Genomic DNA, 23729 nt, shown 5'->3' on the forward strand with positions numbered 1-23729 from the left:
ATCACACCCCTCTGTACACCTTACACGCTGGGCGACATTTTTTCTGAAATTTACCGAGACGTCTCCTCGCAGTTAGAGATTCAAAATAACAACCCGTCTACATTTTATCATTTTTATTGTTTATTTCTGTATACACGAATACAGCGTTTATTTTTCCATCTTACGTCTGTAAGTTACCGACATAAGAAAGCCTGCTGTTGTTGACTTTTAAGCGAACTCAAGGCTAGCTGTGTATGTATATAGTCAATCTTACATAGAGTTGCATTTAGAGACGCGACAAACGCATATTTTCTGTTTGTTTATAGTGTGTTGCTTAATTTAAGGGGCGTATATAACGCGCTTACAGATTACTGTACATCCGGTTTCGTTGGTAGTGTCAAATGCGATGCTAACTGGCCGATAGCCTGTGCTCTGTAGCTAATGTTAATGGATCTTTTCACGAGCTCATAATCTTTTTTCAGATCTGCTTTGTGGGTTTGTCGCTGTGTTTAGGATATATCAATATCGCGTTGTTTGAATAAACCAGGATACAGTTCTTGCTCCACCGGTTCTGCTATCAGATCGACGCATGACACTTTAGCAAGGTAATTGCTAGTACTATTAACAGCTGATCTCTGCATTCAGAAATCTGTACATTACACTAGCATGACGGCAGATCTGCAGAGATGACCTTAACCGAATAAAAGTGCACGATCAAGTTTTGTAGGATCAGCCAGAGGAAGGGAATCGTATGGCTGCGCGCTGTTAGCCCGCATCAGCTGAGCTCTCAAATAGGCCACGTCGCCTGTGTGTGCGTGTTCATGTATTTGATCTACTGACAGTAGCGTTGCATGAATGCAAACAAGGAACAGCGAGAATTCGCCAACTGTGCGGAAGGGACACGGAGGAAACGTCAAAATTGTAGTTGTCACCTACTTCATCTCAAGGTTGCTATAAACCGAACGGTTGAGGAGATATGAGTCTCATTTAAATACTTTAACGTAGGAACTTTTGGTTAACAGATTTTAACGCTCACACAAAGCCAGTGATCGCTATTTGCGTGTCTGTTCGATCACACAATGATCGGGTTCAGCGCGAATCGACGCGGAGGTCGCCTCCCGTCTTTCATCCTGATCGCGTTATTGGTGATTATTGGCATTGTGTCGTTTAACTACTGGAGCGTGTCCAGTAAGCACGGAAGGCTGCTGGACGAGCTGGCCGAGGTGCAAACGCAGGTGAAGCGCACCGACGCTGCGCGCTCCCGCCTGGAGAAGAGAAACTCCGAGCTGATGATGCAGGTGGACGCGCACAGGAAACAGATCGAGCAGAAAGATGGAGATTACAGCACGCTGGAGAGCAAACTGGAGAACAGGGATGCGCAGCTGAAATCCTGCAACGATGAAAAGGTGGGTGAGAGATGGGTTCCCATGTGTACTTGCCTGTTAACCCAATCACATGCCTCATATGACAGATGGTTGAGGAGTAAACTGTTTTGATCTTCACTCTTAAAAATAACAAAACAACACAGAAGCACTATTTGTGGAAACTTTTAAATTATGCAGAACCTTTCTGTTGCACAAATGTTTTTTTTTTAATAGTTGAAACAGGTTCTACAGACTATGCAGGTAAGAAAGTAATAGTTTTATTAAAATCATTTGACTTGACAGGTTTTTGGAGATCCAGAAATGTTTCTCCTATGGCATTGCTGCAAAGGACCTCTTTAGGCCTTTTCTGGCATGTTTATTTAGCAGGTTTGGGGGTCTGACCGGCAGGTAGAAGCAAAGATATAATTTCGTTCTGTATGCATCTGATAAAACTGATTTGGCAATATGTATACCCCCCAAACCACCTGAGTGGGGAGAGAGCATACCTGCCATACTGCTCTTAATGGATTCAAGCCTTTGGCTTGAAGGCTATCCTGTGGTTATGTGACACAACAGAGAGCTCATTGACCCATCTGTGTGCTTGGGGCTGTAAGAGCCCCTCATGCTTCCTGTCGCAGGGGACAGCAGAACCGTTTTGATTGCAACTTCAGATCACTTTCGGGAAAATATCTAGCTTTCTTTGCATTTCTCGTTCTATTGCTCTTGAATCTCCATTGTCAACCCTCTTAACAACTTTTTTGTCAACAACGTTAAATGCTGTCTCATTTGTAAGTCGCTTTGAATAAAAGTGTCAGTGAAAACAATTAAATGTACACGGGAACTAAAAATAGAGTGACCAAATTCCAAGAATGGATTGTGGAAAATGTTTCATTGTACACCACAACCCTGTGTTTCAATGGTTGCAAATAGAATCTGTTTTTTGCTAGGACTGTCATTGTATAAATATGTACAGTGTATCAAAGGTGGATGGCTGGTGTGCCAACATGTATGCACAACCACACCCATTTATTTTTTCTTCTCTATTACGAAATAGTAGATTGTCTGGTATATAATCTGCTTTGCTTCATAAAGATCTCAGATACAGGAAGGGTTTTTTTGAGCCAATGACTTGAGGCGTAATTGCTGTGTGACTAAGGATCTTAATCCTGTCGTGACAATGCAGAAGGCCCAAAACAGACAATAATAAAACAGTATGTTTTTTTTATTGTCTTGTATAATAAAATATTTGTTGTTGATATGGTAGCAAACCTGTATCATATTCTGTCACTGAAAAAATAACCACTTTTAAATGCTCATCAATAAAGGTGTTTTTGCCCACATGATTGTGTACATATGTGGCATTTACCAATTAACAGCATCTGTTAAGTTTCCTTGAATGCAACAATGGTCGAATAGAGTTGAGTGGTAACAGCGACCATAATTAGCTAACAATGCGTTTGTGACGCGCACCCCAGGCCAGTACCACACTCTGAATGATAATTATTGTATCAATTGTGTTTCTGGGTAACCAGTTTTACTTGGAATTAGGGCTGCTCGATAAATCGCATGTGATTGTCATGCGCATCTCGTCAGTTAAGCCGGTTCCTTGATTAGTAATAAATAGCCATCAGCTGCTTTCAGATGGAGCGGCATTTACTACACAGTGGGTGATTCTCAATATGCCTCCTCGCTCCTACATCCTATGACCCGGAAACTGATCGAGGTCCGCCATCATGTAGGACATCTCAATTCTTTAATTGCACCGCGAGGAACGAGGAGTTAAGGGCTCGTTATAGTTGTGTTGTAGGTCCTACGGTGTAGGTTCCGCGTCGGTTTTCATTTAAGGGCTCGTTATAGTTGTGCGTAGGTCTTACGGCGTAGCCGCGACGATGTAGGTTCCGCGTCGGTTTTCATTTATACTTTTGCGTCGTCGTCCGTGTCGACGTGCAAACACACGCGCAGACCGCTGGTAGGCAGTAACCACGCGTGTAACCACAGTAGCAACGCAAACGTCAAAGTAGAAGCAGCTTAGCACAAATGAAGAAGAAACCTCAACTTGTTGTGTATAATTTGAGAAGACCAGCGATGATGGAAGTAAATAAACGACTTTTGTTGCAGTTTGAGTTAAATCACTCCTCAACTTGGCTCATCTTTGTTTTCATTGTCACAAACGGAAATACAAACGGAAATACCTTTTTTTTTACCTGACGGGAGGGGTTCTTGTGGACCAATCACAGCGCTTGCGGTCTGTGTAGATCTGATGCGCTGTTAACATTTTTACAAGGTGCACGTCAGGCTACGCAGAGCTACACACAGGCTGTGGATAGCCTACGCGAACTTACGCACGGCATGACTATAAATCGGGCTTTAGGAGGCTTTCTGAGGAGTCATGAGCGAGGATACATGAGTGTATCCTATGCCAGGGGTTTTCAAACCTGTCCTGGAGAACCACTACTGCACATTTTGCATGTTTCCCTTTTGTGACATACCTCATTCAGCTACCTTACACACCCAGTTCAGGTCTTGCAGTCTCTACTAATGAGCTGAAGATTTAAACCAGGTGTGTCTAATGAGAGGCAAATTGTGCAGTACTAGTGGTCTTCCAGGACAGATTTGAAAACCCTTGTCCTATGCGGAAGTGTTTTATCAACTAAACCTGACGCATGTATAAATCTCCTCCCGCTTTCACATCGTCACGTCATTAAACACACATAAATCTGGCTATTTGTCATTAAATTATTGTAAATGTAGACTCGTTTCAGATTCTATATTTATGTTTAAACCACTGATCTATATAAATGATCAGTGGTATAGACACATAAATTAATTTATACTGCACTTTTAAGAATGTCTTTTATTTTAATGTAGTAAGGATATGAACTATAACTCAAGTATAAATTAAACTTTATTTTATTAAATATTTGGGTTTTTAATGCACTTGATATTTTGATAACAGAGAATAAACTCTATAAAGACAGTAAGGAAATAGGATATAATTTCCCTTAATACTTTGTCTCCTCCGTCCTCACATCTTTCCACGCTTGCATCCTAGGAGGGTGGAGCTAAGACGCAAGGAAAGGAAAAGAGGATGCACAAATAAGAATTGAGAAGCACCCAGAGCCGTAGTTCACTGACAAGAGGGGAAATATTGCATTCATAATCGTGGATGAATCGCCTGAAAGCAAATATTGGTGATTTATTACTAATTAAGGAACTTGCTTTACTGACGAGATGCGACAATCACATGCGATTAATCGGAATGGAATGATTAATCATCTTAGTTGCATTTTCTTATAAACACCTTACAATACTTATATATAATCTCCAAAGTGTACTATTATTATTTGAGAACTGATTTAATGTAATCTCTGGGAGTCTGAGAAATGGGGTGGAATGATCTCAAATATATTCATTTATAATGTTAACTTGTTGATGTTTGTCAAATGAAACTTAAGTGGTGTAGTTAAGAAACTGTTCTGTGTAATTTAAGTGTGTATGCAGGACAGGTTAATGTTAGCATGGGTTCATTGTTTTCTTTACAAACATACAGGAATGTTATACATAAACAACAGTGTCGGATTTGCACAAAAGTAGTTGTTTGTAATCTTGTTCAAGTGAAATAACTCGCTTTGTAATGACTTCCTATTAAAGCGCATGACAATGGGTCTCATTCCTAGTACTTTTTATCTGGTGGAATAACCAGTTTTACTTCTTAAATGTACATTGTGTAAACAGCATGTGTGTTTTTGTGAACTGCCATGTTTACTAAGTATTACAGTGTTAAGGCATATGTTGAGCCAAGGACCACTTTTAGTGGTTTGAAGTGATGCAGTGAGCCTCTGCATCTTTCACCTGCTGAATGGGGGTTGTGGGTGCTGAGCTAAGCTTTTATCTCTTCTGTAGCGTGACACTGATGCTTTAATTATTGACCCTCTCATTAATTTCTACTGTTCTGTTGGGGTGTGTGCGTTGTGTTCTTTTCTTTGTGTGCCCTTTTTGGATTGTAGCTCCTCTGCATTTGCATTTGTGATGGCAAATCATTGATCTCTGAGTCCACACTTTGATGACATCATGTAGTGCGGATCTTAGGGACTCTTAGGGGGCGTGCACACCAACGCTTTTACGCCCGCGGCCGGCGCATGTTTTCAATTGTTTCCAATGGAAGCTCAGCGTTTTTCAAATAAGCCAGCAGCTAGCGGTTTTCTTGCGCGCTGAAAACCGGCGCCCGGCGGTTTTTCCGCGCTCAGCGCTGAGCGCCGAGAGTTGAAAAATATTCAAAGCTCCGCTCGTCAATGTCAGTTTTCACGCGGCCGCCCAATCACAGTGGAGGAGGGGCGGGACATTACCACAGCAACCAACCGGCTCGCAGCTGAAGTATCACAGCTACCAAAGCGCTCAGCTGAAGAAAGCTGGCACTCAGCTGAAAAACAGCTGGCATTCGGCGTCCTCAAGGGGTTTTCAGACGCGTTTAAAAGTTTTGGTGTGTCCAGCCCCTTATCACGCCGTTTAAAAGGTTTTGGTGTGTCCAGCCCCTTTAAAAGTTTTGGTGTGGGGCGCAGAGCGCCGGTTTTCAGCGCGGAAAATTCCCGCTAGCTGCTGGCTTATTTGAAAAACGCTGAGCTTCCATTGAAAACCATTGAAAACATGCGCCGGCCGCGGGCGTAAAAGCGTTGGTGTGCACGCCCCCTTAGCGCATCGTATTTTGGAACAGATTCGAGCGTCACGCCGGAAATGGGAAGAGAAGTTGCCCATCAGTGTGAACTCCTCCCATCTGTCGTCTGATTACTTTTTGGCAAGGACTTCTGGGTTGGTAAAGTGTGTGGGGCTTGCAGCAATGCAGGTGCAAAGGGGGTGCTGATGAGCACACTTCGGAGCGTAAAAATGCAGATGGGATACCCTATGGACTCGTAGACAAAGCGAGCACGTGCAATTTAAGGCCACGGGACTGAAAGTCCACATGAAGTGCGCCATTTGGGACAGGGCTTATGTGTCTTGTAAAGCCCGGAATGCACTTCAGGATTTTTCCCTCTTATAAGATCATTACCTTATCAGATTGTGCGACATGGATCGTTTAAACTTTGGTACGACAGACAGGCATGTAGACTGTACAATAATGACACGGAAGCTTTGACGGTTGCAATGTCACCAGCATGCCCTCGTGGTAAACAAATACCAGCGTGCAGGTCATAGCAGCAAACACACTGTGCTGTGATTATGCCGAATTTCTGACACTGTCAGAAAACTATCATAGGCTATCTTTGGACTCAAAACCGGGAAAACAGCCGTCTTTGAACCTCTCTCATTGTACGACATAGGACCACCGATAAAGAGCCACGATCACAGAAATCGCGATGATTGTTTCACAATGGCAATCTTTCATCTGGGACAGCCAATAATCGTGCAGTGTATCCCGGGCTTAAGGGAGGGGTGAGTTGTGGACTGAGTCGTTAATTGCAATTCACAGTCTCACTGCTAGATGGCACTAAAATCTAATCTCGTAATCTCGTATTCACAGGGGAAACTACAAACACAAGCCTCTTTGATATTTGCATTGTCTCAGTCTGCACGTTAATTGCTTGCAGCCGCAGATGTTGTATTTTTTTGTTTTTGAGATTCTGCATGAATCGCAAAAACTTAACGGAAGACCTGGTGCGATTTTCAGAGCCCACGACGTCAGTAGGCATTTTTTACGATACCGAATAACACGCAACTCAATCTGCTGTAATGACTTTTCTGACCCCAACAAGCGCAGTGGGAACCGCCTGTGACGTGAACCGTGAAGGGGTCTATATAGCAGTGGTTTTCAAACTGGGGGCCGCGAGATGGTGCCAGGGGGGCCCCAGTTTTATGACATTTTATGAAATACATTAATTATCAATTATCATGAATTCTGTGTAATTAAACCTTAAAAATATAAGGCTACTAACCAAAAGCACTACTTTTTTGTATAATTTAATGTTTTTTTTATTAAAATGTTAAGTTTTAGAACAGTTTTTTGTCACAAGTTTTCTTTGGGGGGTCGTGACGGAATGCACCGTACACAAGGGGGCCGCACGCTGAAAAAGTTTGGGAACCACTGCTATGTAGCACCTATGAAGAACCACTTATGGTTCTACATAACACCATATGGTTTTGCACAGGTGCTACATGTGTGCTGTATAGCACTGAAAATGGTTCTCCTATGATTATGAGCTAGTGAACCACTTTTAGTGCTTTTAGAATAGTGGTTTTTAGAGTGCATGCTTTGGTTACAACCAGAAATGTGAATTTCAAATTTTGTTAAAGTGCTTGGTCCTAAAAGGCTCATTATTTTTATAGATTTAAATAAGCAGTAACATATGCCTCACATGAATCACAAAAAGGGAAAATGGACGACAGTTTGGTTTGTAAAGCCTTGAAATGTAGTGAATTTTTCCCACGGCTACATATTAGATGGGAAATTATATAATAAAAAAATTGAAATTGTGTTACCACTGAATTCTAAAAAGTCGAATACGTATAAGTCATATATTTTAGATATATTTTGGACTTTCTATCTTGACCTTTATTGGGCGTGTGTTTTTCAGAATCAACTCCAAATTGATGTCAGTGCCAAGATGTTGGAGCTTCACAAGCTGGAGGGTAAGATGTTCACTAGAGGGTGCTGTTTCTCAGTATCAACACTTTAATAATCTAGGATTATGCAAGTCAAGTGCAGCCCTAATTCTGCTGTAACATATTATTTATAACATTATAGCTCTTTGTCGTTGCTGCCCAATCTGCTTCTTATTAGCTCATAACATAACAATGCGGTGCATTTTGACTGCTGATCTTATGGGATATACAGGAATTAATTTTAAAGGAATGTGTATACATTTACAGAGCAGATGAAGGAGTTAAGACAGGAAATCATCCGACAGGAAGACCAGTTAAGGGAGGTGCGGAAAAACAGCACCAACCTGGAGAAAAAACTAGAATATGAGAGGTGATTACAAACACACTAACTGATGATGAGGCAATACATCAAACCGATATAGATTGCCAAATCTAAAGCATTTTTGTTTATTTTAGTCAGTATTGTGTATTTTAGCCATAAGAAGGAATAATACTTTACTCCTGTTGCTCATGCAGCTTGCAGTGTGGTCGCCAAATGACTGAGCTGAAAGCAGAGTATGAAGAGAGCAAGAAGAGAGCGGAAGATGACGCGGCCAAACTCAGAAAGGTGCTTTGATGTGTATGAGATACTGTACACACTCATTCATGCCTGTATTTACACACTTTATAACCTTCTTTCTAAAACTGTCTTGCTGAGTGCAGAATTTAATAGAGACTGGTAAAAAAGGAGGAGTGGGTCGGCAAGTGGATCTGGAACTGAACTCAAACAAAAGACTAGACAGAAAGGACACTGCAGAGCACCACACTGTGGCTCCACAACATGATGGCCCGGGTCTAAAAGGTAGCAAAAACACATTACCCTTTCTCCGCTGGTGTTTAAAAAAAAAAGTTTTTCACAAAGTTTGATGCCTTCCAGAAACTGTTCTTCTTTAAATATATAAACATACAATATAGCAAATGAAAGAACAGACCCTCTGCTTTCAAACAAAAACTGTTTCATCCTACCTTCATTTGTTCTCTTTTTATCACCTCTTAAATATTGGTAGGCTTCTTCAAAAATATCAGATTTTGAGCAAAAAGCTGAGATAATTGCATTTTTGTGAAGGACTTTTGATAGAGATCAGATTCAGAGCGATGATCAAAACACACACAGAGTTTGATCTGTTTGCCCTAAGGGTTTTAAAAGTTCGGTAAGGGCACCACCTGGTGGATAATAGCAGAAATACGGATTGCAGGGAAACATTTTCTCTTAATTGACGAGTTAACGAGACATTTGGGTTAACAAAAAAAAAAAACCGATTGACTTTTATGTTTAATTATGTATTGTTTTTCTTTCTATCACACACAAAAGATGAAATGGTTAAACCTGGTAGTGATGCAGGAATGCCTGGCATTGAGGACAGTGAAGTAGGCAAGATAGAAGTTGGACAGTTTGGTGAGTAACTGGATGGACAACTGTAGCAGATCACAAAACTGTGTTAAATGCTGTGAACAATACTTGTACTGCAATTTAATTTTAACATTTGCTAATACATTTAAAATCAAATGTTGGTTGTCAATGGACTAACATGAATGAACGATGTATTTATATTAAATAACATATACTTATATGTGTAGTTTATGTTGGATAGTGAAGTACTAATGGATTAACTGTATTAGCTACTGTTAATAAAAGAGACCCTATTGTAAAGTGTTACAGAGTAGATAAATAGATGTATTCTTTAAATTATACTAATAATAGTCCATGGCAGTCATTTCTTTAAACTGCACATTTCACTGTTTCTCTAGCACTAAAGAAGCCGGCCATCACACAGAAACACATGGAGCCTGCGGAGGCTGCAGCGATGCTAAAGGAAGAGAGGGCAGGACTTGCAGCTTTAGCCCGACCAGGAGATGATCATGCCCGTGGGCAGCCGCTGGATCAACCAGATGTGCCCCACGATGAAAGTCTGCATTTGAGGAAACACGAGGGCCTCGTCCAGCAGCAGGTTCCAAAGCCAGTGGCTGACAAACCCATGCTGTTTGATGAGGATAATAAGGTGGCCATAAAGGCAGATGAGTTTGGGGAGCAGCGCAGACAACTGGGAGGTGAGAGATTATGTTTTTAAGTTTATATTAATAATGTACCCATTTAGTGCCCAAAAACACACACACTCACACATCTCAGGGAAGTTACTTAACAGACAGTATAAAATTTGTATATATTACATTGCTATAAATTGTAGTGTTGGGTGATATGCCCCATTTTGAGGTTGTCCTATCATCAGCCTGTGAGATCGCCGATACACAATAGGATCGGGGGGCGGGGCAGTAGTTTACTCATTCATTTATTTATTTGTTAATTTTTAATTATTTATGACAAGTCACTTTATTGGTGGACAAAAATGAAGCACGGGTAACACTGTCATGACCGTAACCTTATTAAAAATAATGCCATTAATCTATCTGCATCATTTTCACTCCCCTGGTTTTAACCCCCTGTGCCCCTGACAACACCTCTAGTGCAAGGAAATGTCGGAGCCGCGCGTATTACAAGTTCGGATGCTAGAAAGAGTCCATGCCGCGCTCATTCAGGTCCGAGCAAGAGACCAAGAGCATTGGGTCCAAATGCGTGCGAGAAGAAATCTGCGCGATTATAAGCTATCTCGTTCAAAAAGAAGCCCATTAACGCTCTCATGCGAGGAAATGCACGCAATGTGTATTTTAATGTGTGACTATGTTGATGAAAATAATAATAACTATCGCCAACTATCATCACGAAAGCCTGCTATTAGTGATATGTCTGAAGATCTACACGATAATATCGTCTATCGGCACAACCCTAATACATTGCAGTGTATTAAAGTTACTCATTCAGATTTTTTATTAATTATCATCCTTTGATCCACTATTTTCTGCAGTTAATTTAGCGCAAAACACATAGGACAGGGTTTAGATTAATCTATGCCTTACTTTATATTAGGAGATTTTAAGTAGTCTTCAGACAAAACAAGGGCACTGATATATAGTGCAAGATGTTTTTAAATGAAGGCAGCTCAAACATGCATTGTAATCTGGGACTAGAATAAGCACTGTTTGGGAAACCGCCACTAAATGTACAGAGATATTTTTAATACAAATAATGTTAAATACACCTTCATGGCTTGATACAGATTTTTGGGCAGTTAGTTTGTCCAGGACTCGCTTGCCATTGGCAGGTGTGATATAAACCTTTGAACCTATATAGTTAGCTGTGCCACGCTTTCTTTTAAATTTGGTTTCCTGTTTCTTTAGCTCCTGAAGATTTTAAGGCAGAGGGAGTTGGACTTCCTCCTCCTCCTAACCCTGCTCAGGTCCTGCCCAAACCTATTGATCCTCACAATGGCAGGGAACCTGCGCCCGCCGACCCTCCACGTCACCGTCAGAGTGAGTATTAAACAGTACTGTGGTGAGGATGAACGCTGTCTCTAATTCAGACAATTAACCAACTCGAGGATTCAGCTATGATATTCCCAGATTGAACCTCAGGTTGTTCATGTACGTGTTACTGTCATTCGATGGTAAGATACCAGTGGATTATCTAACCACGTCTCAGTTATAGTCTGCTTCAGTAAAGGAATATTTCCTTATAAACCCATGTAAGTAAAAAGTGCAGACAGAGTGGACGATGTGTGTTCAATAGAGATTGTAAAGCTGTATACATTGTTATTGTTTGTCAATATAAATGTAGACATTTTTGTGTATGTGTGTGTTCTGCTGATAAGGCTGATAACTCTGCTGCCTGATTTCGCTCTCTCTGGCCATAATTCCTCTATACTACCAAATACCCCATTCCATCCAGCCCACCTTTTATTGTTTAAGGTCCTCTACCCACCAGCTCCAATCCTCACTTGTCCTTTGCCATTTCCTTGGGCCTAAGTTATGGCATATGCATATTTTGGTCATAGTTTGCACCTTTTAGTTTATCTTTATTCCTGCTGCGAATGTTTCTTGTCTGTTTGTTTTTCTTGCTTTTTCTGACTGTTCTGCTTTTCTTTTCCTTTTTTTCTCTTTTATTGTTCTTTTTTCTTGTTGTCTGTCCTTCCTTCCTGATGGGGCCGTTCTCTGCCTCTGCAGGCCGTTTCTTTGATGAAAATGAGTCCCCTGTAGATCCGCAACACGGCAATAAGCTGGCGGACTACAACGGGGACGACGGCAACGTGGGTGAGTATGAGGCGGACAAGCAGGCCGAGCTGGCCTACAATGAGGAAGAGGATGGTGATGGTGGGGAGGAAGACGTCCAAGGTGAGCCAGGGGGATGTCGACCACTTTGCTATTCCGTCTCCTCTCCCCCTCCCCTGTCCTGTTGCTGTGCTGCTTATATTAAGCCATTGGTTCAGTCCTCATGGGCTTGCAGCATACTAAATTAGTTTTCTTTTGTAATGCAATAAACATTGTAGCCTTTTCTGATCAGTTGTAGGTGAAGCCCTCAGTGTGCTGAGAGCATGTGTGAATGTAAGAGATGGAGGGCCTGAATAAGCGTGATATCTTACATGTTTGGGCCATGTGGTTATGAGACTGATCCTCTCCCCAGCATGCATCATTTGGCTCTCGTGTGTGTGTATTTTACTGTCCAAATGCCAGTCAGTAGCTGCATTTCCATTACGCTTTAAATTGCGCAACTTTTTGTTTAAAAACAAATGTTTTTTTTATGCTCGGGTGAGGTGGTTTTTCAGGCAATTCGAAAAAGGAACATATCGCATTTACAGGCAACCTTACGGCACGGTTAAAGGAACAGTATGTAGGATTGTGGCCAAAACTGGTACTGCAATCACAAAAGTTGTGGCTAAAACTGGTACTGCAATCACACAACTGGTGGCCAATACACAACATGACAACATAAACATCAGTTGAGTGATATCCTGTCCGGACCACTGTTGTCAGTGATAAAAATATTTGAAATTAAAATGATTTCTTAACGTTTAGTGACATATCAGGGCCATTTTATGATTAATTGATATAAATTTCTTACATACTGTTCCTTTAAGTCCAATTTATAGTTTTGCATAAGGTCTACGCCGTAGCTAAAAACTGCGTCATAGGTATTTCCGTTTGCGACGTAAGACCAAAGATGGACCAAGTTGAGGAGTGATTTAACTCAAACTGCATTAGTTGCTGTTAATTTACTTCCATGACTGCTGGTCATCTCAAAACATACACAAGTTGCTGGTTCTCCTTTGTTTGTGGGTTAAACTTGCCAAGCTGCTTCTTCATTTGACGGTCACGCTGCTACTGTGGTAACACGCGTGGATACTGCCTACCAGCAGTCTGCATGTGTGTTTGCACGTCGACGCGGACAACGATGCAAAAGTATATATGAAAACCGACGCGTAATCTACGCCTCGCACATACACACACATGTAGGTATGCATAACATCGTATAAAGTTGAACACACCCGTTGTCATGTTTTTTAGAATGACCTCTTGCAAGACGACATGATTACGCTTTAGTCGCATAACATCGGTTAATGGAAACTCAATCATATCGTAATAGTTATTTTGTCGACATTCGAATAGTTTTCGGCAAATCTTTAATGGAAACACAGCTATTGTCTTTACTAATCTTTGTGCTTGCTTGTGTGTAGAGCTGTTGTGTTTTTGGTGCATGTATGGTCCAATTTGCCCATTTTGTTTCAAACTATGGTTTTGATGTTCTTAATAAGAACTTTCAAAACCACCATTGGTTGGCCATGTAGATGTGTATAGTGGACACAGATATCATAGAAAACTTTTGTCTGCACATATAGTCCCCCTTCATCAGGGGGTTACATGCACACTGCAAAGTTTTAAAAGTGACAGATGCATTTAAATGCAGAAAAGAGTCCCGTATAGTATTGCCTTGTGTATGTATAGTACACGCCACTGGTTTAAACATACAATAGAAATGCTTTAACGTTTTGTGCTTATATAAAAGAAGAAACATGAGTACCAAGAATAAGATGTTTGGTTTTAATTGTTAATGAAATGAGTACTAGCAGCTGGGTAACTGGAAACTACTAATGTTCCAAAAAAGAAAATCCATTTCTGTATGCATAAAACATACAGGATCAAAATGGCAAGTTTTGCCAAATGGTGAGTAGTTTGCATCCTTGTGTTGTGTTGTGCACCTTTTTAAGCATCATGTTTGGATAGCCCCTAGAATGTAAAGCTGATGGGAGCAATTATGGTGGAGAGGGATCGTGTCAAAATCGCAAATGAGCAAAAATACATGCTCTGCACCTCAGATGAGCTGTCACTGGTTTGAGTGCCAGGCTGCATTTAAAACTTTTGGTGTTTTTCAGTGTACAAATACATGAATTTAATGCAGGTGCATTTGTCAATACCTGAATTGTTTAAGAGTGAAATTGGTGTGAGCATATTTTGTTGCAGTGTGGATGTGGCCTCAGTAGCACTCACTCTTATTAGTTTAAATGAAATTAAGCATGTTTTCTTGACTCTCATTGTTTCCTTAGTTGTAATACTTGTTGTTGTTGTTTTTTTCAGATGATGAAGACCGGGAGGCTCCAGGTGAAAGGGCTGTGGAATATGGAAAACGACATAAAGCAATTGACATCCTGTAGTCCCATCTGTCAAAATATTTTAAATTCAGCCTGGATGTTCTTGAAAATGAAGTAGCCGAGAGAGGAAAAAATCCCTTGGAGTTCAGCTGTGATTTTGTTGTAATGTATTATCGGAGACATTCAAACTTTACAGTGTCTTCAAAGACGAATGAGAGTCATGGATGTGAACTTGATCATCGCTGACCAGACTTTTATTCAACTTAAATGCGAATGTTTGCTTGCACATGACCTAATTTGAGAGTATTTCCATCTGCACAGATTTAACAGATTTGGGTTTTGGAAGTGAGAAAATTTTACTGTACAAATGCTGTTTTTTCTTCTTTTGTAATAATAAGTTCATGGACCTGAGGACATTACTGTGAATAGACAGACAATATGGAAGTGATATTTCTGTTTGTTTCACAAAGTGGAAAATATTGATACTTCAACTATTGAACAGGACCTACAGCACACAACGTTTTTCTCCTCCAAGAACTGTTGAAAAGCATAATGTCCCTTTATCTTTCTGGACAACAGTTACTGTAGACTACGGGAAGATGCATCTGAGTTGATCTTGAACTGTTTTTAAGCACCATCTCTTTTTTCCAGATATTAGACAAGACTTGTACGATTGCTGGAGCCTTTTGTACTGGTTCTGGATCTGAAGGATCACATACAAGTGTACGCAGAGTTTTGTAAGGACATTATTGCATGCAAAAGAAACAGCCTTTGCTAATCAACCTGTAGAACAAGAAGCAATACTTTGTGCCACAGACTAAACCCATCACAGCTGTGAGTCAGCTTTTTCTTACAGGTAGATGTACAGTACCTAACCGAGAAGTCCATGTTAAAAGTAATGCTGTAGAATACCAAAACTCTCAACTGGAAATAATGACCTAACTGTTTTTCTCATAGTCAAGCGAAATATGATAGGATTCGCAAACTGAATGTACTCTTCTAGCTTGTGATTGTTTTGAGATTGTTACATGGGTGTTTGGGCTCTCTAACTCTTACAAAGCTGTGCAGCGCAATCCAAGGATAATGTTTAACAAAATGCTTTATATTTCCAATAAACTGCTCCTGTTTTGGAAAGTCAAATTTTTACCACTGTGATTGAAGTATAGAAAGTACCAAGATGAGCACGCTCCAGAAATCATGATGCGTTTTCCCAGGCTGCGTAACAAAACTGATTACACTAAAATGTCAATAAATGACTTGTTTTATGTATACATACACTGTCTGATTCTATTCAGTTTTTCACTCAAATCAAGAGTTTGTGCGAGTGGCCACTGTTTGCTGTATGTTTTTTTTAAACACATGTGTAATTTGTATATAAATCCTGTGAATGCGTGCGCATCAGTAGTAGACGTGAACAGAAATTTAAGTTCATTCAGGAATACTTCCAAACAAGTGCTTTCGTAACGGGGTATCACCATGACAACAAGAACGTGCTTTTTACTTCTACTCATACCCAGCACGCTCTTCTATTTTTAACGCTCCGTTGAATTGCTATGCATACGTCTGATGCTGCTGCTAGCATAAAGTTTATTTGTGCCCCTTTTTATGACAATGTATCCAGGCTCTACCAGAACTATTTCTGGATAATATTTACAAACGATATTTTATGTTACCTTACACGCGTCCAGATAAATACTTTTATAATCCTTTCAAACAAACAAAAACGATTTTTGGTGTTTGTATTATTTTGTGTCCTTTATTGCGTCTCTACTGTATATTAAATGAACACTGTCAGCGGAACATGTCGCACTGCGAAGCCTAAATATTGTTTTTGTATTGGAAACAGAAAGGGGGTGTGGGACGAGCAGTCCAGGACGCATGCTCGCTCTTCTCCTCATCCGGGTACCTGCCGTTTACTGTGTGGGTACGGAGGCGGGAAATGGCGTCCAGAGGTGCGGGCAGGACAGAGGTGAACCTGGTCTGAAGAGGCAAGAGCAAGCGCGAGACCGCGGCGATCGTCGCTACTGCAACATTGAAATTTACCGTTATCCAGCGATTTGATCCCCGGAGCTTGGTCTAGTAAGTTAATTCCTCAGTATGTCCGGCATGGGTGAGCATGTCCCCCCGTAACTGACTGACCGTCCCTTCGGTCGGAAATGTTTTGCCGTGGTTCGGCTCGCTCCTGTAGCACATCGTACGGGCAAACAAACGATTGTTATCGGTGTGCGAACCGTTCCCGCGCTTTCTCTCTACAGACTGCCTGTCGGTTTGAGTGGCACGAGACGCACCGTGAGAATGCAAGCATGTCTCTAGCGGCATGTTAGCAGTTTCTGGTCCTGCTCTCGGGTCTGTTTAGGATAGAGTAACGTACATTAGAGATAACGTTAGTCATGCACAAATGTGTATAATCTGCCTGCGAAAACGCATATTATTATATAATCTTGGAGTCGTGAAAATAAACGTTATTCTTTATTGAATTTAATTGGGTCTTACTAAACGGGAAAATCCTTAGAATTTTGCTCGTCTTCTGTACCGAATACCTTCAGTGCATGTTTCCCGCCCCTTACACCACTGTCTTGTGTTTACCAGTGGTTGAATTTCGTCATTTCTGTAGTAAAATATCTGACGGGGTTCATCAGCGACAGTTGTGTAACACTAGTAATGTATTTCCCGTTCCTTCCCCTTTAATGAGGCATTTCAAAGGTAGGTAACGTTACACTGTACAGTGGATGTGTGCACAGTTATCCAGATGTTATGGGACAGGTTAGTGTAATGGTCGTGTCTGTGAATCCTGTGACATCATTATTGCATTAGGCATTCAGTAAAATATTTTCATTTTAGTTCCTGATGTATGGTGGTATTTTTTGTATAGCAAAACTGAGCAGATGCAAAAGACCCTGGGGGATTGGTTCTTGGAAATGTGTCAAGAGCTTTATATTCACCGTCAGACGGTCATGACATGTTTTTCTTTCTTACCAGCAGTATTATTTATTTTTTGCTGTAGGAACATGTACAGTAGGCTTTTGCATTGAAAGTGGTTGTGATGGAGAAGATCAGAGGGGTCACTCACATGAATGGTTTTGTTAATCATTTAAGTTTTTAATTATTATTTTTATCATGTCTAGAGAGTGTTGTAATGACTTGCTGATCTTTATAAGGTAGGCAGTTTTAGGGTTCGTTGCTTATTAATTGAATCTGTTGAATCATTCTGCGCTTTTATTTCTTGTGCAAGAAAGACATTAGCTCCTCGTTGTTGTGAGGTAGCTGTCTTGGCATGGTGTGTGTGTGTGTGTTTGTGGCAATAGATGAGTCACCATTTGATGTTATAAAAAAGCTCAGATGTATTACCAGCTCTACCCTTGTCTCCTTTTCTTTTCTGCTCTTTCTGTTACTGTCTGCCACTCTTCTCTTACCAATTCCTTTGCATGCTTCAATGCTAGCTGCATCTCTCATTGTCTTTCTCTGGGCTTGTCTCATAGGCTAGCACTTGCACGCTGTAGCCGATGCAAAAGGGAGCTGGATTCCTCTGCTTTGTTGTTTTTTTTTCCTGATATTCACAGCTTTCCTTCAGTCGTTTTAATAGTCAGTGGTGGATTTGTGCATTGTCAATATCCTTGTTTCAATGTTTTCTATAAAGCTAACCATCTTATACTCTGGACTGCTCCAGTGTTCTGGATAATGTATTAGATTTTCTTGCACTCAGTATTAAAAGTTTCTCAAGCTGCTTGGAAATCTATCGATGCTCTCTAGAAAATGTGTGCTGCTTAATTATATGCATTTTAATGTGCCGTCTTTCGTGGTATTGTAAACTAGAAAGCATGCAAGATAGCATTTAAAGGTGCAGGGCTCAGCTTGAAGTACTTCCTGACAGGTCACAAATGTTGAAGCATGTTTTTGGCCAGTTGTTACATAACCAGACTTTGGGGAGGGGAAGCACACGACCGTGCACTGTATTTAATTTGAGAACCCCCCCCCCTTGATGTACAGTGCTGCCCTTAAAGGACAGAGGGACACTTCCTCCACATCAGGAATACATTAACTGTTTTCCTCGTGTCCTCTTCTCATCTCTTTTTACTCTTGCTACGCTCCAATCTGTTTTTTGTGTCTTTGCAATGTTAAAGAAAGAGAGAAAAAGACAAGTAAGGGATAATCCACGGCTAGCCAAGCATTAAAGGGTTTTAATGCACGACGTAGAGTCGAAGAACCACCCGACACGAAGTTGCCTCTGCGAAGTGCATGAAAACCCTTTAATGCAGTGGTTCTCAAACTTTTTTGGCTGAAGCATCCCTTTTTATGATTTAAACCAGACAACATCATTTAGCTTTAAAATACAGTGAAATGAGAGTGAGACAGTTATTATATCTGATGCCCCAGAGCAGGTTTATTGCTTATTAGTATTCATCACGAAACTGGTGGTATTTTTGAGGCTCTGGTTTGTTTTTTCTTTTGAGCATCCTCTTTTAAGAAGCCACCTTTCCTAACTTAAATTTTTTCGCGCAGCCGCAGACCCTGCTCCTGATCTCAATAAATACTGTTAATGATCTAAGTACTGAACATATATTAACAAAAGGTTTAAACTTACAGCAGTAACAATATAGCAAAGTATAAACTGCAAGCTACAAGTTGAATATGGCAGTATGTATTAAAGATTAGTCTGCTGGCTACTGCAGCAGCTGGTTAGCGGTGTCAGGTTACAAATGAGTGTGCGTCAGTCGAAGCACCGTGATGCGCTATTATCAGATTTGCACACATGCAATTAAACATACATTTGAACAAATATGGCATAAATATATATTTAAATAGATTGACAGTCATATTAAATTGAAAATAAACCTTTGAATTATCGATTTTTTTTGTGGATTACAGCTGCTTTCAAAAGGTGATTATGGAAGCTTTAATGAGGTACATTTAACCAAATAAAACTAAAACATATTTACAACACTGACAGATGTCACTTACTTAAATATATATAAATATATATATATATATATATACGCACAGAAACACCACAAAACAAAGTAAAGAAATGATAACAGGAGCAGACTCCGTGTATCTCCGTTGCTGAAGCTGCTGAACTGAAACCTTAGCGCATGCTAAGATCAACAGGTTGAACTCTAACATGCATTTTATACAACGTGCTTTAAATTTATGATTTTTTAATGCATCTTTGTAGTCCTAATATCATATAAAAATACTATCAGCATGATTTACTGATTTTATTGATGTATTCGTAAATGTCAGTTTCCACTTTCTCTCACGTACCCCCTGCAGTACCCCAAAGTACCCCTAGGGGTACGCGTACCCCCATTTGAGAAGCACTGCTTTAATGCATGGCTAGCCGTGGATTATCCCGCTTATACCTTGGTTATTTGCCAAGTTAAAGCTGTAATTAATGTTTACAGTGTCATTTTTTAACAGACGGGTAAAAATGACGGTAATTTTCTTAAGTTAAGGCTCGCACTCTGTCCGCTTTAAATAAAGTAGTGCCATTGTATTGCTTTTATTTAAATGAATTATTACATTTATTTAAATTCATTATTAAAAGAGAGAGACAAATAACAGAGAGAGAGAGAGAGAGAGATGCATACGCAAGTTACCTGCGGCTGTGTGCGTCTCTTCTTTAAAGTCTATCCCCTCGTTGCGTAAGCACAGGGGCGTCGCCAGGCTTCAGCCCCGAATGTTTTGAGTTTAGCCCCGAGTTTATACAATGATGTATCCCATGAGACCCACGTCTTGACTAGGGGTGCACCAATGAAACAAATGATTATTATTTTTTTATTAAATGAATTTACAAAAACAACAAATGATTATAGTCAATAATAAGGTTCATGTGCATGCTCAAAGTCTTCATCTCTGTATATCTCTGTGGTAGTGCCACATACTGGTCTGGCATGTATACTGCATCGGTTTGAGTCGGTTTCAGTCATTCTGTGTGTTCGCAGATATTTTTTGAGAAGATGCTGTGTTTACAGACACCTTTGTACAAAGCCAAAAAGTACTTGAGGTTCACGTTAGGGTTGCATAACGATTAATCGCGATTAATCTATTGCAGAATAAAGGTTTTTGTTTACATCATATATGTGTGTGAACTGTAAATAAATATTATGTATATATTAATATGCACACAAACAAGTATAATTTTAAGAAAAATATTTATTTATATATTAAGTATTTATATTTATATATAATATAAATTATACATAAATATACAAATGTATATATACATTTTTTAAATATATACATGCATGTGTGTGTGTATTTATTTTTACAACGTTATTAAACATAGTACACACACATATATGATGTAAAAGAAAAACCTTTATTCTGCAATAGATTTTTTTGTGTCTTGTTTTTTATTATTTTTAACTATTATTTCATACATGTATGTACAACAAAATACACCATGGTTTTATGTTAAAAAAAAATGGGGGGAAATACATTTACACAACATCAGAAAAGTACCCACTACTCACTTCAACTTATTCTGGATAAGAAAGGTGTTAATCGCGATTAATTGTTATACAACCCTAGTTCACGCCATAAAGTCTTTAAAGGTGTGCAAGAGTTTTGCTTTGATGCAGTTAGTGGAATTTCAAAGAGATATTTTTATGTATTTTCCCCCTGTTGTTATGAACTTCAGAGATGTTTGTGAATGAATGATTTCCTGGTTCCCCCTAAACACGACGTGGCACAAAGCAAAACATGATTGGTTGCTTAACATGTCAGTCATATGGACTCTTGGGCGGTCCTTGGCCATTTAAAGCAGCCATGGTTCCAAGACCTGTATTATAAAGGCTACGCGAGTCGCGAGGCTAGGTATTAATTATTTAGTTCTTAATCGGTAACCTTATGTTTTCATGGAATCATACAGTTTCCTATAAATACACATTTGTCTGCTCTAGTTTCTTCTGTTTGAAGAAGTAACAAGGCATTTGTAGTTGAGAATGCTTTGCTGTGAAAGTGCTTCTGCAATAATGATGAACAGTGTTGGAGGAAATGGTGTCTTGAATACATCCAGATGTCTGTGGCTAGCACACTTGGCTGAAGTGTTGCACAGAGCAAAGCACTGTAACTCATTTAAGACCATCAAAGACAATATGATTCATTTACCTGTGTCTGTCTATAAGAACCAGCGACCAAAGCTTGTGCATCTTTTCAAGGTCATTGTCAGTTAGGAAGAACTTGAAGATGGTATTTGAGTGATTGTCTCCTTTGTTTCTTTTTTCTCTGTGTGGTTCTGTTTTCTTTCAATACTTGGAAGGTAAGACTATGTGTTTTTTCTCTCCACAGTCTTACATGTGACTCCTACAAAATGAGGCTGAGAATGCGAAAGGCTTCTCAGCAGCCAAACCTCACTGGTAGGCCTCTCCCGGCCCGGACCAAACGGAAGCACTCTGAGATGGAGGAGTGTTCAGGTGAAAGGACAGGACTTCTGTCCAGCATCAAGAATTTCATCCATGGAAATTCCATCACGGTGAGCTTGAATGAAAAGTTCAGATGCAAAAGTGCATCTGACATGTTTACTTGTAAATAATTTTTTTTATCAGACTCTTATGTTTAGGTTTAGCAATTTTACTTTAATGGCAATGAAAGGGTTATTAGTCAGTAATTGAAATGCCTTAATGTCACTTTTGTCATTTTATTAAAATTTAACAAATATTATAACCCTCTAAAACCCCATTCACACAGACCTCTGGTCCCAGAAAATACCCGTAAAATTGCCAGACAAGCGTCTGTGTGAACAAAAACTCGTTCCGTTAATCTTCTGGGATCGTTGCCGGAAAGAGGACCTAGTAAGATACGCGGATAACCCTCTGTGTGAACAAGAATGCCGTAAAGGGCGTGTCGAAGTGAGGACGCGCGCGTCATCATCACAACACAAGTTATGGTTCAGCTCCTTACAACGAGAGATAACATGCATATAAAAATTCACCACGAGAAATGTTGCAAACTAGATTGAAGCAGTTATCAGAAAATGATATATGAGACGCATAAACAATGACGCATGTGCCGTAGTAAGGACGCGCGTGTCATGGCAACATGAAGTTGGTTCAACTCTTTAAAATGAGAGATTTACAACATTCACTATGAGAAATGTCAGCATACTAGACTGAAGCAGATATCAGGTAAGTTAGCTCGTTACTTACTCCGTTGAAACGGAGATCATTCAGCAGCATAAAAGAATATCGCGTCACGTGCTCATTTGAGCTATAATAAACGAAAATACCCGCATGTCATGCCAACAAGATATATTGTTCAGCTCCTCAAAATGCGGGTTTTAAATGCATATAAACAATCACGATGAGAAATGTCTGAAAACTGTATCAAAGCAGAAATCAGGGAGCTTGTCAAATATCCACTCTGAAGCTGAGATCATTCACCAGCATAGAACTTTGCATTCACGCGCTCCTTTATAATCTTTTCATAAACAAAAATGGACGCGAGTTGTTTCTGGAGAGAGAAATAATATATAATATGCAAACTTCAGACGCTGCGTGGAAGAGAGGGCGGGACTTTCAACATGTCACGTGTCTTTCCGGGACCATCAGATGCCGTGTAATCTTGGCAGTGTGAACGAACAAAATCTCTAACTATTCCGGAAAAATCCAGGATGCATTTTACGTGTATTTTACGGAATTTCTGTGTGAAAAGGGCTTAAGTGCATGCAAGTTTTTGTGGTAAAAACTTCCACTTCTTAAAAAAATTCACATTTTTGGACAAGACATAGTAAACAATTCAAAATCACCAACGATTTAACTAGAAACATTGCAAATGCAGGCCACTAGACTAATTTTTCCCACTGGTTGCACTGGTGCAAAAATGCAGATTTTTACTTTTTTTGGCGGAGAATAGATATAAGAATTTGTAGCCTCTGGTTCTGACATATTTTCTATACATGTATGAGTGGAGTCTAAACAGTCACATGGAATGAAGTTGCATATGCGCAGCAGCGCAGGTGAGACCTGCTTTAATTTTTTCCCCAAAACCGTGGATCAGCAAATGTTCATGGTATGATAACTGTGCATGTTAATACCGTGGTAAACTGCCATACTGGTATACTGTTACAACCCTAGTGCTGTGCTGATGGTCCTTCCTCTGTCTCTTCTCTCACCTGAACTGACCCTGACATCCATATTGTTTTCTCTGGTTATCCATTTATCAGTTTTTAGTAGAAGGTACAGTCTGCTGTTAAATGAATCTGTCTTTGGACATTGGGGCTGAATTTACAATTCACAGGGTTCCCACAGGTCCTTGAAATCCTTGAAAATTTGTGGAT

The 23729-nt window shown here is 40.0% G+C and overlaps 2 protein-coding genes across 5 annotated transcripts in view; both read left to right on the forward strand.

The window, feature by feature from the left end:
* The first annotated feature begins 5 nt into the window (after positions 1-5).
* Positions 6-15592, forward strand: golm2 (golgi membrane protein 2). Of its 2 annotated transcripts, XM_055203467.2 has the most exons (10): positions 6-1385; positions 7910-7964; positions 8205-8307; positions 8454-8544; positions 8640-8778; positions 9289-9372; positions 9726-10025; positions 11211-11342; positions 12033-12200; positions 14439-15592. In XM_055203467.2, the coding sequence occupies exons 1-10, from the start codon at positions 1059-1061 to the stop codon at positions 14513-14515; spliced, it is 1476 nt and encodes a 491-aa protein (XP_055059442.2). In that variant the 5' UTR covers positions 6-1058; the 3' UTR covers positions 14516-15592. The 2 variants fall into 2 exon arrangements, with proteins under 2 accessions (XP_055059442.2, XP_055059450.2); XM_055203475.2 differs by lacking the exon at positions 12033-12200 and having other exon boundaries at positions 8-1385.
* A 401-nt stretch (positions 15593-15993) lies between these two features.
* Positions 15994-23729, forward strand: part of ctdspl2b (CTD (carboxy-terminal domain, RNA polymerase II, polypeptide A) small phosphatase like 2b) — a 28015-nt gene continuing 20279 nt past the window's right edge. For 2 of the 3 annotated variants that reach the window (XR_012359946.1, XM_073858959.1), the window contains exons 1-2: positions 15999-16531; positions 21743-21920. Coding sequence is in view for 2 of the 3 variants with exons in the window: in XM_073858959.1 (XP_073715060.1) it covers positions 21765-21920 (156 nt within the window). In the remaining variant the exon portion in view is untranslated. Of the gene's footprint in view, positions 16532-21742; positions 21921-23729 lie in introns of all 3 variants that reach the window. The other variant, XM_073858960.1, reaches the window with a different exon arrangement.

Source organism: Misgurnus anguillicaudatus, chromosome 21, assembly GCF_027580225.2.
Source record: "Misgurnus anguillicaudatus chromosome 21, ASM2758022v2, whole genome shotgun sequence".
In the NCBI taxonomy this organism is placed as follows: Eukaryota; Metazoa; Chordata; class Actinopteri; order Cypriniformes; family Cobitidae; genus Misgurnus; species Misgurnus anguillicaudatus.

Excerpts from the sequence above, each read along its gene's own strand:
- golm2 (XM_055203467.2), top strand. The coding sequence starts at position 1,059 with ATGATCGGGTTCAGCGCGAATCGACGCGGAGGTCGCCTCCCGTCTTTC. Across the intron at positions 1,386-7,909 it reads AATCCTGCAACGATGAAAAG|AATCAACTCCAAATTGATGT; the intron begins GTGGGTGAGAGA and ends TGTGTTTTTCAG. Across the intron at positions 12,201-14,438 it reads TGGGGAGGAAGACGTCCAAG|ATGATGAAGACCGGGAGGCT; the intron begins GTGAGCCAGGGG and ends TGTTTTTTTCAG.